Here is a 16,390-nt window from a genome sequence, read left to right on the forward strand (position 1 = left end):
AAGAATAATTGGTGCATGCATAACATACAAATTTTATTTCCAATCCCAGCTGCATTCTTTATTAAAATTTAAACTCTGAGCTCGTAAATTGCAAATATTTGTAACTGTGAAACAAACATCATGCAATAGGTGAACCACACATTATAACATCAGCACAGCTTGCGTGTTTTGAGATTTGAGTAAGCACCTAATGTCTTTGAAGTTAATAAACACAGCAAGTGGCATAAAAAAATTCATATTTCCCTTTATTTCTCGTTTTTCCAAAGTTCCATGATCCAGGTTTGAACCCAATCCTGCGATAAGTAAGATGATGCTTAAAGAGTACAGAAAAAAGGCTACCTTACAAGACTTAGTAGCGGAATTATTTTTTTTCACCCTGGTCTGATGGAAAATGCACCTATGCTCGTAGATCGAATCACTGAAAAGAACAACAAAGAAAAAAAAACCCACACAGAAAAGAATGCACTGTTAACCTAACAATTACATATTTTGCCTTGTTATATCTAATAAAGCAAAAGAAACAGTAAAATCAGAATAAGACACAAAATAGTTTCTTATATATTTATATTTTTGATTGGTGTTTTATGCCGTACTCGAGAATATTTCCCTTAATACTATGGTGGCCAGCATTATGATGGCAGGAAACTGGGCTGAGCCCAGGGGAAACACATAACCATCTGCAGGTTGCGGACAGACCTTCCCACATACAACCGGGCAGGAAGGTTTCTTATATAAGCTAAAACATCACAAAAAATAAAAATTGTACCAGGCAAGACAAATGGTAGAGGCGATTACATCTGTTCGTAAAAAAAAAAAAATAAACAAACAAATATTTGTCAACTTTAGAAAAAAACTATCAGATGAAAATGCAGGCTGGACTATATTATAAAAATGTGAAAAGACAGACAAGACGGGTCTCTGTTCATGTAGCTTCTTAAATTCACAGTTTCTCATCGCACACTTTTCTTTATTAAGCCAATTACATCAAAGCTAACATTTCATTATGCAATGTCATTGGCTGACTGCTTCAGTTGAGCAGCATGACAAGCAGTCATACATGTTCAGTTTATGTGTCCATCATACTTCATGTTGGGTTGGTTGTTGAAAAGTGTATTAAGAGTTAAGCCGGGCTTAAATTTTAATACCAGGTCTAATGAAAACCAATGGCACTTTAGCCCTGCTAAGTTAATTCCAGACTTAACTGGTAATACACTTTTGAAAAACTGGGCCCTGAACCCTAAGTCAGGTTCAATCTGACTCCGATGTCATCAGTAAAACACAAAAAATGCAAAAATGAGTTTTAGTCACAGTCAAGCACTTGGTAAACTCAGCTGTAAATGACCAAAATACAAAGCAGGCAAAAAGCAAGCATATAACCAGTTTCATTTTTTGAAAAACTTAACAATATTCCTAAACAGAACAGAAAAACAAACAACCAATAAAAAACAAAAAAAAAAAAAAACAGGCTAAACTAAGCCTGACAAGAACAAACACAACAGTATTTATTATTTTTCAGTGCATACACACAACACAAATACAATGTAGATCTTTTTAAAATAATTCTTTAAAGTGCGCATGTTTATGGTATTAATATGTTTAGGATTATTTGAGGACGAGATGACATAATCACCTATGTATTTGGAATCAAGTTTGAACTTCTGACTAACCAACTAATTATTTTGAGATATACTGTGTAGTAGGCAAAGAAGTTTCATCATTCTTTGATCATTACAGCAATCCACGAAGCAACTAAAAACTTACGGTTTGTGTTAACACTGTCTGGATCAACTTTCATGAATTAATTAATTTATTTATTTGACTGATTTGAAGATACACACATGTAACGATTTCTGAAATGGTCGGGATCCATCCTGTTCAATGTATATTTATTTATTTATTTGATTGGTGTTTTACGTTTTACTCAAGAATATTTCACTTATACGACGGCGGCCAGCATTATAGTGGGTGGAAACCAGGAAGAGCCTGGGGGAATCCCACGACCATCCGCAGGTTGCTGAAAGACCTTCCCACGTACGGCCGGAGAGGAAACCAGCATGAGCTGGACTTGAACTCACAGCGACCGCATTGGTGAGAGACTCCTGGGTCATTATGCCAAGCTAGAGGGCTAACCAAGTGAGCCACAGAGGCCCCTTCATGAATTAAATGAGAGCAAAGCAAATTGGTTGTGTTAACTGTTAAAATTAATTCGCTAACATCTCAATCATTCAACATGTTAATCAGTCTGCATGTGTGCTTGTTAACATAAATTTCAATACTCACTAGACAGCGTGATTAATTTAAGATATGTGCACATGCAAATCTTTTGCTTACACTGATTTAAAGTACAGAGCTAACACACTTACAGCCTGTCACAATAAATTTTTTCGATTTAAACTGAAAAATTTAGGTTCAGAAAAAAAATGTTTATTGCTACCAAGCCCTGGACAACAGGGGATAATGACTCAGTGACCAAAAAATTATGTTTTTTTTCTCTTTTTTTTTTTGGAAAATAAACGTAGGTACAAAGGTACGTAAGTGAATAATGGCATGACTTAAGCACACCTTTCTGGCCATTTCAGGCACATGTTCCAGCCTGCACCAAATTTATCATTCGCATTTGATGTAGTCTATGACTGCTACCAGCTCCTGAAGAAAAGTTTTAAGAAAATCTGCATTAGGTCAGTAAACCATGCAGATATTTGTTTTAGAAGAATTTACTTTCAAAGGAGAAAACTAACTGCCATTTGTGTATACATGAATGTACTTGTGAAACTCATTTTTATAACAATATGACAATAAAATACATGATATAGTAATACTGAGGGAAAACAAAAGTTAACATGAACAAATGTTTTTGGTCCCTGGATCAGAATCTGGATCCATTTAATTAATCCATTTTGATTTTGTATGACTTGAAATGTTATAAGACAACTATCATACACTTCTTTCTCACAAATTTAACATAGATTCTTGATTAACAATACTGCAAACATGTCTCCCTGCTGTTTTTATTCATTCCAAATTCTCAATCAGTGAATCAATTCTGCTCACAAATCTTGATCCTGCTATTCAAATTTACAGCACTGTGTACAGTAATAAAAATAGAGAGATAAATGCAAATTTATGTATGATTTTCAACATAAATGTTGAACTGGCTACTTAGATTAAGTATAATCGAGCTTAAATCTCACGAACAAGTTAATTTATTTATTTATTTGATTGGTGTTTTATGCCATACTCAAGAATATTTCACTTATACGATGGCGGCCAGCATTATGGTGAGTGGAAACCGGGCATAGCCCGGGGGAAACCCAAGACCATCTGAATGTTGCTGACAAACCTGAACAAGTTTAAACAGACTGATTAAATTTTCCATTAGAATTATTATAAGCTCTGTAACTGTCAGCGCATGACAAAACTGAAACATTTCTCATTTGAAATCTGGGCAAGACACTTAAACACACAAAAAAACACTAAAAATAGGTATATGTCAGATGAAACATCATTTAATACCGGTAAAGAAAATTGTTTGCTTTATCTTTTTTTTGAGAATTTTTCCAGCCGAGTGAAATGGATCTAAAACATCAACTTATGCGATGGTCTGTAGTGACCCAGAGGGTATCAGTGACATCACATCTGTATTTCTTCTTGAAACAGCTCATTTCAAGGTTCATTCAGCGAACGCATCCTTAGATATTCAGGTACATGCATTTTAAATGATGGAATCTAAAAGTCTGTCATGTTAGGTGACAAAAACCTTAAGTGACGTCACTGGTCCAAATATGGTCATAAAAAGAATCTGAAATTTCACAGGCAGTTTATTGGAACAAACAAATTCAACGAAAACTAATTCGAACTATTTTTATGGTCTTTCATCTGACATCTACGTCACCTTAAAATTTTTTTGTCTTTAACATTGAAGGAATCGCCAATGAAGGAGGCTAAAATTTTTGGGAGTTTTTGAAATCTTTTAAACCCAATGCTTCAAATGTGAATTTAATTTTCCTTTCTTGCCAGACATATATCCTCCAAATGCAAGTAACCAAAAAATAAAAGATTCACACATGTGTGAAAATCTTTACTTTATCTGTCATTTTATACATGGTATAAACCAGGTATTAAGAAGATCTTAACAAAAATGAATGTATCACTTTAACTTCATCACAAGCCTTACTAATGTCAACATTTCATATATATATATATATATATATATATATATATATATATATGTATACACCATCTTGCCAGTCATCCATCAACTTGTACTTCCCAACACACACTTCACACCCATAACAATTCTATAATATTTGACAAGCTTTTCCATAGTCAGCAAAACTGTTATAATTTTTTTTACCATTTTAATTTTACTTTAAAGGCATTTGATGGTTTTACTGTTCCATGTGTTTTTAAGATATTTTTTAACACTTCCATAACCACAGTCTTAAGTAATGTTGCCTGTCCTTCCTACTGCAGCTTCAAATAATATTGTGCAGGGTCTGTAGTACTAGAATGAGATATTTAATTTGACAGAAAAATTCCTGAAAGTGAACTGAAATAGTCACGTCTCAACATTTGATGCGTTTACCATGATATCAATAAACAAATCATCCCTGCCAATCACAAATATATTTTATCAACCATTTTAGGTCATTTCCTCTTTTTAAAGATCAAGCTGTTTGTTATAAATGACAATTCCATTTTATACAGAAAGTGATGACGCACAGTCTACAACATCATCCATGATTTCGGCTGAATTCTATCACCCATGAAGAGTTAATATCATTCATCTATCGAACCAATAGATGAAAGGCAAATAATTCCTCCAAATGCTAACATCCAAAGCATACTTCTTGTAAAATGACAAAATCAAAAACCTTCCATGTCAGACCATGCATCCATAGAACTCAAATATATCAAACAACGTCCATTCATTGTGCACATGTATTTTTCCTCTAATAAGAAAAAATTTTCAGTTATAGCCCTTGGCCGAGATTGGCATAGCGCCATCTGGATGTTGTTTGAAGGAAGGTAAGTGACATATAGCCCTTTGAGTTATACCGCTGAGTTATCCCCCCTTACACAACATCCATATGGCGCCATGCCTATCTCAGCCAAGGGCCATAACTCAGTACTATTTCCCATTTTATGACAAACTTATTTCAAATCCCTTTCTGCCTGACCAATTTACACACATGGATAACAATCCAGAAGCCTTATTAAGCACAATACACATTTTTTTTAACCCTAACAGTTCAAGAATATCACAAGCAATCAGACAAGTTCATCTCTGTTCCACACAGCTAACACAAAACAAAAATCGACACTTTGTGACAATTAGGAGTATTTTGATCAAGTCTACCTATACCACATAATTAAGTACGGTACTCAATCTTTTAAATCTCCGACTCGGCTAAAGTAACATATGCATTTTGATTTTTGCTCAGGAAAGTATTTGCAAGGTATCTCCTCTTAGTGCAGATATGTGTTACCTTGTTTTGCGTGTAAAAAAATTGTTTCAGGGACACAGTCCCAGTAAAAAAAACAACAAAACAAAAACAATCTTGAAAACGTACATACTAGCTATTTTCATATTCTCATTGAACACCTGATGACCCTCAACGAATGATTTTCCCAACTAGTATCTGTATAGTTCAAGGATGATGTAAAGCACATCCTTGAAAAACATCGATGCTGTATCAAAACTATGCTCTTTTCATAATTACATTGTGTAATTTCATACACAATTTTCATAATTTCATGATTTATCAAGACTGACTGGTGAAGGAAAAAGTGAAGCAAATAATACTGATACAAAAAATGCTACAGTATAACAAAGAAACAAAACCATACACAGCAAAACACAGCAAGACTACATGTGTGATTTTAAGTATTGTAACCAATCAAAAAGACTAGGACTGAATCAATATGCCTAGAACGCTTAAAAAAAAAAAAGAGGTTTTTAAAATTTTAAGAGATCAAGCTCGGGTAAATCGTCAAACATTTCTAACAACAGAAATATGCTTAAACCATCCCTAAGCGGTACATGAGCAGTGCATGTGTACATTTAAGGTACCTAAACATTCAGATTTAATAAGCAAAACTTTAACCTACTGTACATAAATGTACCTACTTGTGCTAACCTCGTGTTGTACCTTCAACGGACACCTAGTTTGCCAAATAAAGTGTCAGTCTAATCAATTTACTATTCCCTATCTGGTTTACACCAAAACCCCTTTTGGTTGGTTCAGATGACAGACTACAGTATTTCATCCATAGTTTGGGTTGTAAAAAATTAACATTCTGGTTCACATAAAGGCTTTTAAATAAATGTTTTTGACGCTAACACATAATTTTTCCCATATGAGAGTAATCAACTTAACAAAAAACTCTCAAGTGGCCGTATAATAAGGCTGACTCAATCAGAAGCAAAATGTGATAAAAAGCTAAACTTTTCGTCATACACCATTTGCAGAGTGACATTTTCCAGGTTTGGAAGCTTGCAGTCAGCACAAGAAGATCTTCTTTGATAAAATCTATCAAGACCTTAAAATTATGTCGTGTTACCAAAATTTTCTGCATCTCCTCTCTGTTTCTAAAATTAAATTTTACTTTTACTTATATAACGTAGATGTATAAAAGTCTTTCCATGAAATCAGAATGTTTTCTTAGTGAAGAGATGAACAAAAAGAAAAAGCAACCTCATACAATTTTGAACACTTCAAAGCTCAATCCCAGACATCTTCACATAGTGCTAAAGGAGAACGCAAAATAAACATCAGCAAAAAAAACTTCTCCACATTCAATGCTTTTGTTGCTAAGAGAAATCACAGCATCAGCATTTCTTACAACCATCTGAAGCCAATGACTGGTGTGAATTTCCATGTTCAATAAAAACAAAAAGAAAAAAAAATGTTTGCTAGGAGCAAGCAAATTTTGCCCTTGATGTATGGATGAACTTCCTTTCAACATGTTTTGGGCTGTGAAGGAGACTTTCACTATTGAGCTTTCTTTGGTGAGTTCTGGCTGGAATAATGGAAACCAAAGACATGAAGATCTCACTATACATATACAATATCTTGGTTTGTATGTTTAACAGAAAACATGCATACACATATACTATAGCAATGAAAGAACGTGGCATTGGGTATTTATCATTTACTCACTCCATTTCATGAACTTCTGGCAAATTCTGAGGGTCACATGAATCCACATAATTAAAGGAAGCAGTCGGAACAGAAAGTGAAACTGAAAGTCCATAGTGTCACATAATTCATACAAAATCACTTTCACGCCCTCCTTTTGGAATTAAAATCATGCCTTGTTTTCCACTGAACGTCATGTGACATTTTTCCCGCATGCATTCAGTTTGAGTTTTCTTCTTATCAGTTTCTATTGGGAATGACATTGATCAGTCAAAAAACGACACTGATTGAAAACAATGGCATGAAAACAACGGCATGAAAACAATGGCATGAACTCAATATTCAAACAAGGGTACTTCTGCTAGTTTTGATCTATGTATGTACAAATACCATGTAACAGAACAACACATGTCTACAGACACTGGTCTGTAAAAACAGTTTCTTAAAGTCTTCATGCTCGAAACGTCTACTCCTCTCTTCCTTGCCTAGATGCAATAAGTGACTGCACAACGATAACGAACCTACCACTTGCCACACAAGGTAATACGCATGTTTCGAGACATGACGTTACGACGACAGAGTGATGTCCCTTTATGATATGACGTTGTCACTTTACACATTTTACAAGGATTACACTGATCTTCTGAATTGTGTTCATGTGTGAATTAGCGTTCCCCAATATTGCACAAAACATGATGTTCTGCCAGTACTTTGATCTAAACACCATCACTGCCATGTTAAAAGATAGGCAAGCAGCCCTAATGTGCCATAAAGTGGCGATGTCTTTTTGCACCGAGACGTCATTCTGTTGTTGTAAAGGCGTAACTCGAAAACTGCATATTGACATTTTCTCCTTCTCCCAAAGTGTCGGCAGGCAACAAATGACCTAAAATCTGGCACCACAAACTGCATTTTTAGTGGCAAACAAATGTCATAAAACTTTCGGGGCTAAAATTTACATTTTTCCAGTAGGCTATAATCCTATCTTCCGAACAGAAAAACCTGAAAACACCTTTCAATACAGATCAACAACCTTCTAAGAATCAGGAAAAAATAGGCAACTTACATTTTTCCAGTAGGCTATAATCCTACCTTCCAAACAAAAAACCTGAAAACACCTTTCAATAAAGATCAACAACCTTCTAAGAATCTGGCAAAAATAGGCAAGCTGATCTGATTTCATTTACTGCGTAACTACAAGTTAGTACCACATGTAGCCCTGTTTACTCAGTCCATGGGGTCAAACAGTTTTTTGCTGTCCTTTCGCTTCAGACTTCCTGGTCGGTTCTTGCTGGCCAAGTGAGCTGCAGTGCTATGTCTGAGCCTGCCCGTGTTGCACAGCCCGTCTATGCTGTCCTTGTCCGTGGGAGAATGAAGACTGGTGACACTAAGGCTGGACATGGAGCTGGAGAGGTTCAGATTAGGGGCGATGCCGAGGGAGCTGGGGTAGGGGTTCTGGACATCCAGGTCATCCCCGGGCAGACAGGTCTCTACCATCGCCTCTAGACAGTTCACAAACAGCTCTGCGGTGTCGCTGTGATGAGCTGACTGTGCCAAATTGAAAGATTAATCAGTCTCATGTCTTAACAGTCTAGAGGCATGACTCAATCTCTTAACGGTTTTTTTTTTTTAAATATACTGATATCCTATATCACACTTTCCAAATATTAACACAAAAGGTCCAAAAATAAGAATTTTAAACCTTAAATTTTAAAATTTACGTTCTGATATTAATCAAAACTATCTCAAATTGGCCAAGGTCATTCAAAGTCAATATTTAAATAGTCATTTGAATACCTGTTTTTTGTCATCAGATTATGTTTATACAACATATATTAAGTATCTACAGTTAAATAATTATGGGGAAATTGTCTCAGGTAAAGCTAAAGTCTGATGCAAGTTGCTGTATCAGCATTACCAACTTATATTAAAATGAACCGCATCACCTTGGAAACCATGAATTCTACAATTCTTTTCTTTCACTTATTCACTGGAGTTCAATTTAAACAAACAATGTCGGTAAGATTTCTGAAGTTCAGAAAACTACCATACCTTCCACATCAATTACTGGAAAAATCCTTCTAATAAAAGGCCAAAGGCTTAATGTGCCAGAATGGCCCTAATTCGGGCCTACGGCCTAACCTGTCAAGGGTCACAACATGTCCTGTGGGGGTTCCAAACTTTAATATAACTCCTTTACTGACAGTAGTTACATGAAAGCTTAAATGCCAAAAATTCAAACTGTTGCCTAAAATGGCTTACTGATTCTTGATGTGTAAAGTAAAAGAAATAAACCTTAAACAAAAGACTAAATAGTAAACTGTATCACCTTTGTGAAAGTCCCAGCAAATCTCCACAACCCTCCGAATCCAATGGCTGAAATATAATATATACAACACTCTATACGTGGCCTTATCCCAAAGTCGTAAGTTTGTCAAAACTTTCAACTCTGTATATAATTTATATCAGACATCTGATGTTATCTTGAAATTCAAAAAAAAAAAAAAAAAAATCCATTAGTTATCAAATAGCCAAACTGGATTAGCACATCCACCTGAATATTTGAATATTCATAGTTTTGCAGTGATGTCACAGCTGCTCTGAGCCAATCAACAGCACACTTTTTGGTCATGTGACTGAAGTACTGGAGGTGAAAAAAAAAAGCAAATTTAACCCAGAGACATGCACTGAAGAAGATTTTGGCATAAAAAAAATTAAAATTATAGCTTTTAAGGACAAAATTCTTTCAGGAAAAGTACTCAGAATGTGTCTAGCTTTCAAAGATGATTATCTCATTTCCCTGTCGTACTTACAACTTTAAAAAGTGGCAAAAATCAATATTTTGCCCCATGTTTTTTTATCACCTTCTGTTCTTTGTGAGGAACCTGGGTGCTTAAAACTATGAATAGGTGTCTGCTACCTTGAGAAGAGAAACAAATGTAGTATGATGCGTTGAGTAAATCTATTGGTCACAAAAGAGTGGACTTTTCTTACCTTGAAGACTGGAGAGTGTCTGTTGGGAGGAGTCCTCACAAGCTATCATATTCTGAATGATGCTCTGCACAGCGTTCAGGATGACCTGATCATGGCATAGGGACAGCACGGTGTTGATCTTGGCGTCCAATAGACTGTGTCTGTAACAAAACAAAGAGGAACATGGTCACCAGTCAGTGGCATGCAAGTTTCCAACATATATACCTATGACACCAGAGAGTCACGATATTGTTTAATTATTTTATTATTATTTTTTTTTTTATGATAATGTTATTCACCATGAATTTCAAATAGATTATATTCAATGCAGAACGGTGGAAAATGGCAGTATTAAAGTTACTTCTTCTGTCCCAAAATATACATTGCTCGAATATTTAGTACAAAAAAAACCAAGGTGGTACATTATAAGATATTATTTGTCTATTAAAAAAAGAGAGAAAGCTTTTGGTAGATTTGGTAGCAAAAGCTACAAAAGAGCTCACCTGTGGTAGGAACAATAACACAAAACTTACGCAATAAAGTACTGAAGTGGTAAACGTGGTACATTTGGTAATTCATGGTAATATCAATACCTGTTTTACTTTCAAAGATAACAACCCCCCAACATTTACTTTCACACTACTTCCCCCGTTACAGAAGCTGATGCCAGTGCTCCGGGTATGACATAAGTGATGTCTGTACTATATACAAGTGAGCTAAAAAGTAGAGATCTTTTTTAGTCCCGAGTTACAAGTGATGAGGTGAAGATTAGTATTAACTTACATCACAGGAAAGACTTTGGGGAAAACCACAGAAGCTTCAGCTAGGTATTCGTACAAGATTCTGGCCTCATTCTCATCAGTCGTGTTCCGCACCAAGGTAGCCTGAAACAGAAAGAATCAGTATCAAGATTTATTATTGATTTGATTATAAATTAAAGTACAATCATGTAGATTCAAGGTCAGTCACATTGACCAAAGTCTAATTTTGTCATAAGAGTTAAATAGCCAAATACATCCATGAATTCTGACATGCCAAAGATCAGGAGAGACATCAACTTTCTCATCAGATTCCTGAGCTAAATTCAACAAAATTAAAAAGGAGCCATTATATATTCAGACCAACAATGACCTTGACATGACCTTAGCTGAATGGTTAGCAATGACCTTGACATGACCTTACCAGAATGGTTAGCAATGACCTTGACATGACCTTACCAGAACAGTTAGGACGAATGCTTGCGTCGGGTAATCTGTCAGCACTTCTGGGTCAAGCAATACATTATTTTCATTGGACACTGAGCCTCGCCCACTACGCACCACACTCAAAACTGTCTTCCCAGAATCCATTAGCTTCTTAGATCCCGGGATGGGCATTGAACTGCTGCGCGTTTTAAACAACGGTGGTTTGGAATTTGGCTCGAGGTCCAGACTTCGCCAGGACTTTGGATTGCAGGAATTTGTGTTGATTTGTTGCTGAAAAGAACAGTTTTATTTATTTTTTCACATTCTTTTGGCGAGTGTTGAAAGGCGTTGAAAGGCGAAAACTATGGTGGGTTTTATGAGCCATACTGATGGTATCTAGGAACTCTGACGTCACATCACTTTTTTTTTTTCCAGATGTTCACCAGAAGGAAGGAATTTTTAGGAACATTGCTTCAGTAATCTTTAACTCATGGATAAAAAGAGTTATTCCAACATTCAATGTCATGATTAGAGTTGGATAAACTTCCTGTGACGTCAGAGTTCCTAACCTCTGATAGAAGTCAAATGTGTGAGCCCCTTTCACTCTTTTAACAAAAACCTAAAAAAACTGATGCGTGTATATTTATGCATAGTTTTAAGCGGTCTACTTAGTGATGCTTACTTTGTAGAGGTTTTTGGAGGTCTTTTCCTTTAAGACATACATGTACACGTACCAGTAAAAATAGTCACAATCGTTTGAATGGGGGTGAGTGAGTGAGTGCTTGAGGTTTAATGTCGTACTTAACAATTTTTCAGTCATATGACGACAAAGGACTCCTTAGGGTGCATGCAATGCCCCTTCTTGTTGCAGGACGGATTTCCACCCATCCTTTATCTAGTGCTGTTTCACTGAAATGCCTTACCAAAGGCAAGTACGCTGCCCGCCTGAGCCATTATACTTATACCGGTCAACCAGTCGTTGCACTATCCCCTTCATGCTGAAGGTCAAGCGAGGAAGTTACAAATTCCTCTCTTAAGATCTTAGGTGTGACTTGACCCAGGACTGACCCTGGATGTACTGCTCCCAAAGCCGACACTACCAACTGTGCTATCGGGGCCGGTCCCGTTTGAATGGGAGGTTTGTGGACAAGATACAGTCCAAGTCATGTTAGAATGCGTGACATTTCAGTGCTAGTGTACTAGCTACATGTTATATGACCACGCATATTATGATAATTGTGACGCGATAAAGGAAAGAAGAACAAGAGTTCAAATCTATGGACCTCTTTTGTCACAGTGGGACGGACTTTCACGAGTTCCCCATAGCTGGAGACACTTCCCACAAATGTACGTGTAAAATTAATACACTGGTTTAATATCAGATTTAAGCATTACACATGAACAAATTACCTGTGTATAGTGAAATTGTTTAACCATATATAAACAATTGTGAACTCAGAAAATAATATTCAAACCTTGAGTTTGATAGCATCAACACATGTACAAAATCAAAAGAATATGCTGATGAAATATTTCATTTTTTTTTCTAATACCGAATGAAACAAGAAAATGAAACATTCCAACTTCCTTCTTTTTTTTTTTCAAATAAGGACAGAGCCACAAACTCATTATAAAGCCACATTATTTTTCAGTTATTATCATTACTAATATTAAAGACCATTTTATTTATTTATTTATTTATTTATTTATTTGATTGGTGTTTTACGCCATACTCAAGAATATTTCACTTATACGACGACGGCCAGCATTATGGTGGGTGGAAACTGGGCACAGGCCGGGGGAAACCCATGACCATCCGCAGGTTGATGCCAGACTTTCCCACTTACGGCTGGAGAGGAAGCCAGCATGTGCTGGACTTGAACTCACAGCGACTGCATAGGTGAGGGGTTTCTGGGTTACTACGCTGCACTAGCGCGCTAACCGACTGAGCCACGGAGGCCCCACATCATTTTATTTAAATGAATCTGAATCCATACCTGTGACTGTGACATGTGGGTGTTTTTCTGCATCCTGGCAGCCGCCACCGCATTCTGGTCCAGCAGGTCCCAGCTCTTCTGCCTTCGGGCAATGGCTAGCGGCGGGCAGGGGGGCGATGCACCCAGCTGGGGCGGGGGTATGGGTGAAGCAGTTTGTGTCTGAGGGGGCAAGGACTGACCAGCTGGGGCGCTGGATGAGTGGGGGCACGTCACCTGAGGGGATGGAACAGAGTTCATTGTTATACCTGTCCCTGGGAAAGATGAAGACGTGAGCTGAGATGGGCCACTGTGGAACCCTGGGACCCCCGTGTGGGTGCAAGGCCCCGGGGGAGGGTGGGAGCTCCCCGGGGGTGGGGCCTGGTTTATACAGGAATTGGCTAACACCCCCATGGATGGCTGGGAGAGTTCCCCACTAATGCTCTCGTTGGAGGCGGATTCTGTCATCGTATATTGGGTCGTCCTGTGTTTAAGATGACACCGACTTCTAACCTCCTCCGATACGGACACCAAAGCTGTAAACAAGGAATACAGATGCAAACTGTAGACATTAAAGTATTAATTATAGATCAGAAGAAATGACTTTTGATGATTTATTTTGCACTTAATTCTTTAAAGCTTGAATGAAAACTTCGTTTATGAAGACTGCTTTTTGCCAGGTACAGGTCAAAAATCCTGATACAACCTTTTAAGTTGAAAAAGCAAGAGCCTGGTTTGAACACGTGTTAGTTTAGTAGCAGCAGTCTGAACTACCATAAATGACCTAAAATTTTGTCCAATTTGGTTGATTTTGAGAGTTCTATTAACCTGAAGGTAAGATGATATGTTGTTGGAAAAGTATAAATTTCCACACCAAACGTAATATTATATGACATTAATTTGCCTGTAAAAATGTACTTTTTGGGATGAAATTTAAAGTCATTTAGCCACTCACCTGCCAAATACGGAACTGTCTGTGGAGTGACTTCAAATTTGTCCCTGGAAACACAAACATCGATACTAAAAGTTTACAAATTATACACACACAGCACTATTAGCGTCCGAGATACACATAAAAGTTGATCTACCTTACTATTCATATTACATATTAACAGCTAGCGATATTCCGATTCTGTAATAAAGGTTATTCTTTAAGCCTTTTTTTTTAAGATACACTCGGCAGCCACACCTCAGTAGGTTACTGTTTCTGGTATATGGCATCCTACATTTAGTTGTATGAATAAAATACAGAGAAACAGTCAAAGCTTCTTGAGCTGTTTGAGAAACAATGACCTTATGTTTGTGAATGCCAGTTCCGCCACACTGCAGCCATATCGTGGCGAGAATACGTTAAAACAAGGAGATGGTATACGGTTTCTAATGCAACAAGATCATCCAAAATCAAACAAAATATACATTAATACAAATTATTATAACCAGCTAAAATTACCTACTCTGTGAAATTGCTTAATTGTGATTTAGCTATGCATGCCACTCACACATGTACATCACTCTGTCAACCTGTAATGGGCTTGCTTGTATGCTATGAACCAAGCCACCAAATACCAAAACTGCCCCTCTCATGGTCCTTGGCATACCCTAGTCAGGATGATCAAACTTTTTCGTACACGAACAGTTCTATTTGACCATCAGCTTTTGCGGAGTCAGCAACATTTCTCACCTGTTTGTGGGCTTCACTGTGATGGTTAGTAGCTGATTCAGTACACAGATAGTTCTACACGACCATCAGTTTTTGATGACAGCCATATTTCTCACCTGTTTGTGGGCTTCACTGTGATGGTTAGCAGCTGATTCAGTACACAGATAGTTCTACATGACCATCAGTTTTTGATGACAGCCATATTTCTCACCTGTTTGTGGGCTTCACTGTGATGGTTAGTAGCTGATTCAGTACACAGATAGTTCTACATGACCATCAGTTTTTGATGACAGCCATATTTCTCACCTGTTTGTGGGCTTCACTGTGATGGTTAGTAGCTGATTCAGTACACAGATAGTTCTACATGACCATCAGTTTTTGATGACAGCCAGATTTCTCACCTGTTTGTGGGCTTCACTGTGATGGTTAGTAGCTGATTCAGTACACAGATAGTTCTACACGACCATCAGTTTTTGATGACAGCCATATTTCTCACCTGTTTGTGGGCTTCACTGTGATGGTTAGTAGCTGATTCAGTACACAGATAGTTCTACATGATCATTAGTTTTTGATGACTCAGCCATATTTCTCACCTGTTTGTGGGCTTCACTGTGATGGTTAGCAGCTGATTCAGTACACAGATAGTTCTACACGACCATCAGTTTTTGATGACTCAGCCATATTTCTCACCTGTTTGTGGGCTTCACTGTGATGGTTAGTAGCTGATTCAGTACACAGATAGTTCTACATGACCATCAGTTTTTGATGACTCAGCCATATTTCTCACCTGTTTGTGGGCTTCACTGTGATGGTTAGTAGCTGATTCAGTACACAGATAGTTCTACATAACCATCAGTTTTTGATGACTCAGCCATATTTCTCACCTGTTTGTGGGCTTCACTGTGATGGTTAGCAGCTGATTCAGTACACAGATAGTTCTACATGACCATCAGTTTTTGATGACTCAGCCATATTTCTCACCTGTTTGTGGGCTTCACTGTGATGGTTAGTAGCTGATTCAGTACACGAATGGTCCTGGACACCATGGTGGGGGTCGGGTGACGGAACCCTACCAAACAGACAGCAATATGACATAACATACACTGCACAGTTTCACAAAATAATCCAGCTAGAAAATGGAAAATGTTCAAGGTCGAAGTCCTTAAGACGGTGTTTCCCCTATGAAGCCATAAAGACAGGTACAAGACGATGTCAATTCACAATGCTCAAAGAAATTAGTGAGTTGGTGCGGGGTAGGGAAGGGAGGAGTGGGAGGGGGGTGGGGGGGGGGGGGGGAGGCACGACTGAGGCCCAATGGATCTTCACTAGGTAGATATCCAAATACCAAATACTTCACCACAAGCAAACCAAGGTTTTGAACCCTTGGACCTCTTCAATTCAACCATGCGAATATCTTTGAAATGCCTTTAGCAATGGCAGGAAAATCTAGCTGTACAT

At 37.4% G+C, this 16,390-nt stretch overlaps 1 protein-coding gene across 1 annotated transcript in view; it reads right to left on the reverse strand.

Annotated features, from left to right (window-relative positions):
• Positions 1-4,241: 4,241 nt before the first annotated feature.
• The window catches only part of LOC135476120 (neurofibromin-like), an 82,917-nt gene continuing 70,768 nt past the window's right edge, over positions 4,242-16,390 (reverse strand). Inside the window, 8 exon segments of the mRNA XM_064756024.1 lie at positions 4,242-8,690; positions 9,472-9,518; positions 10,137-10,276; positions 10,899-10,999; positions 11,333-11,590; positions 13,297-13,808; positions 14,228-14,271; positions 15,914-16,001. Coding sequence (XP_064612094.1) covers positions 8,370-8,690; positions 9,472-9,518; positions 10,137-10,276; positions 10,899-10,999; positions 11,333-11,590; positions 13,297-13,808; positions 14,228-14,271; positions 15,914-16,001 — 1,511 coding nt within the window. The 3' untranslated portion in view covers positions 4,242-8,369.

The sequence above is a fragment of the Liolophura sinensis genome, chromosome 10, assembly GCF_032854445.1.
Source record: "Liolophura sinensis isolate JHLJ2023 chromosome 10, CUHK_Ljap_v2, whole genome shotgun sequence".
Lineage (NCBI taxonomy): Eukaryota > Metazoa > Mollusca > Polyplacophora > Chitonida > Chitonidae > Liolophura > Liolophura sinensis.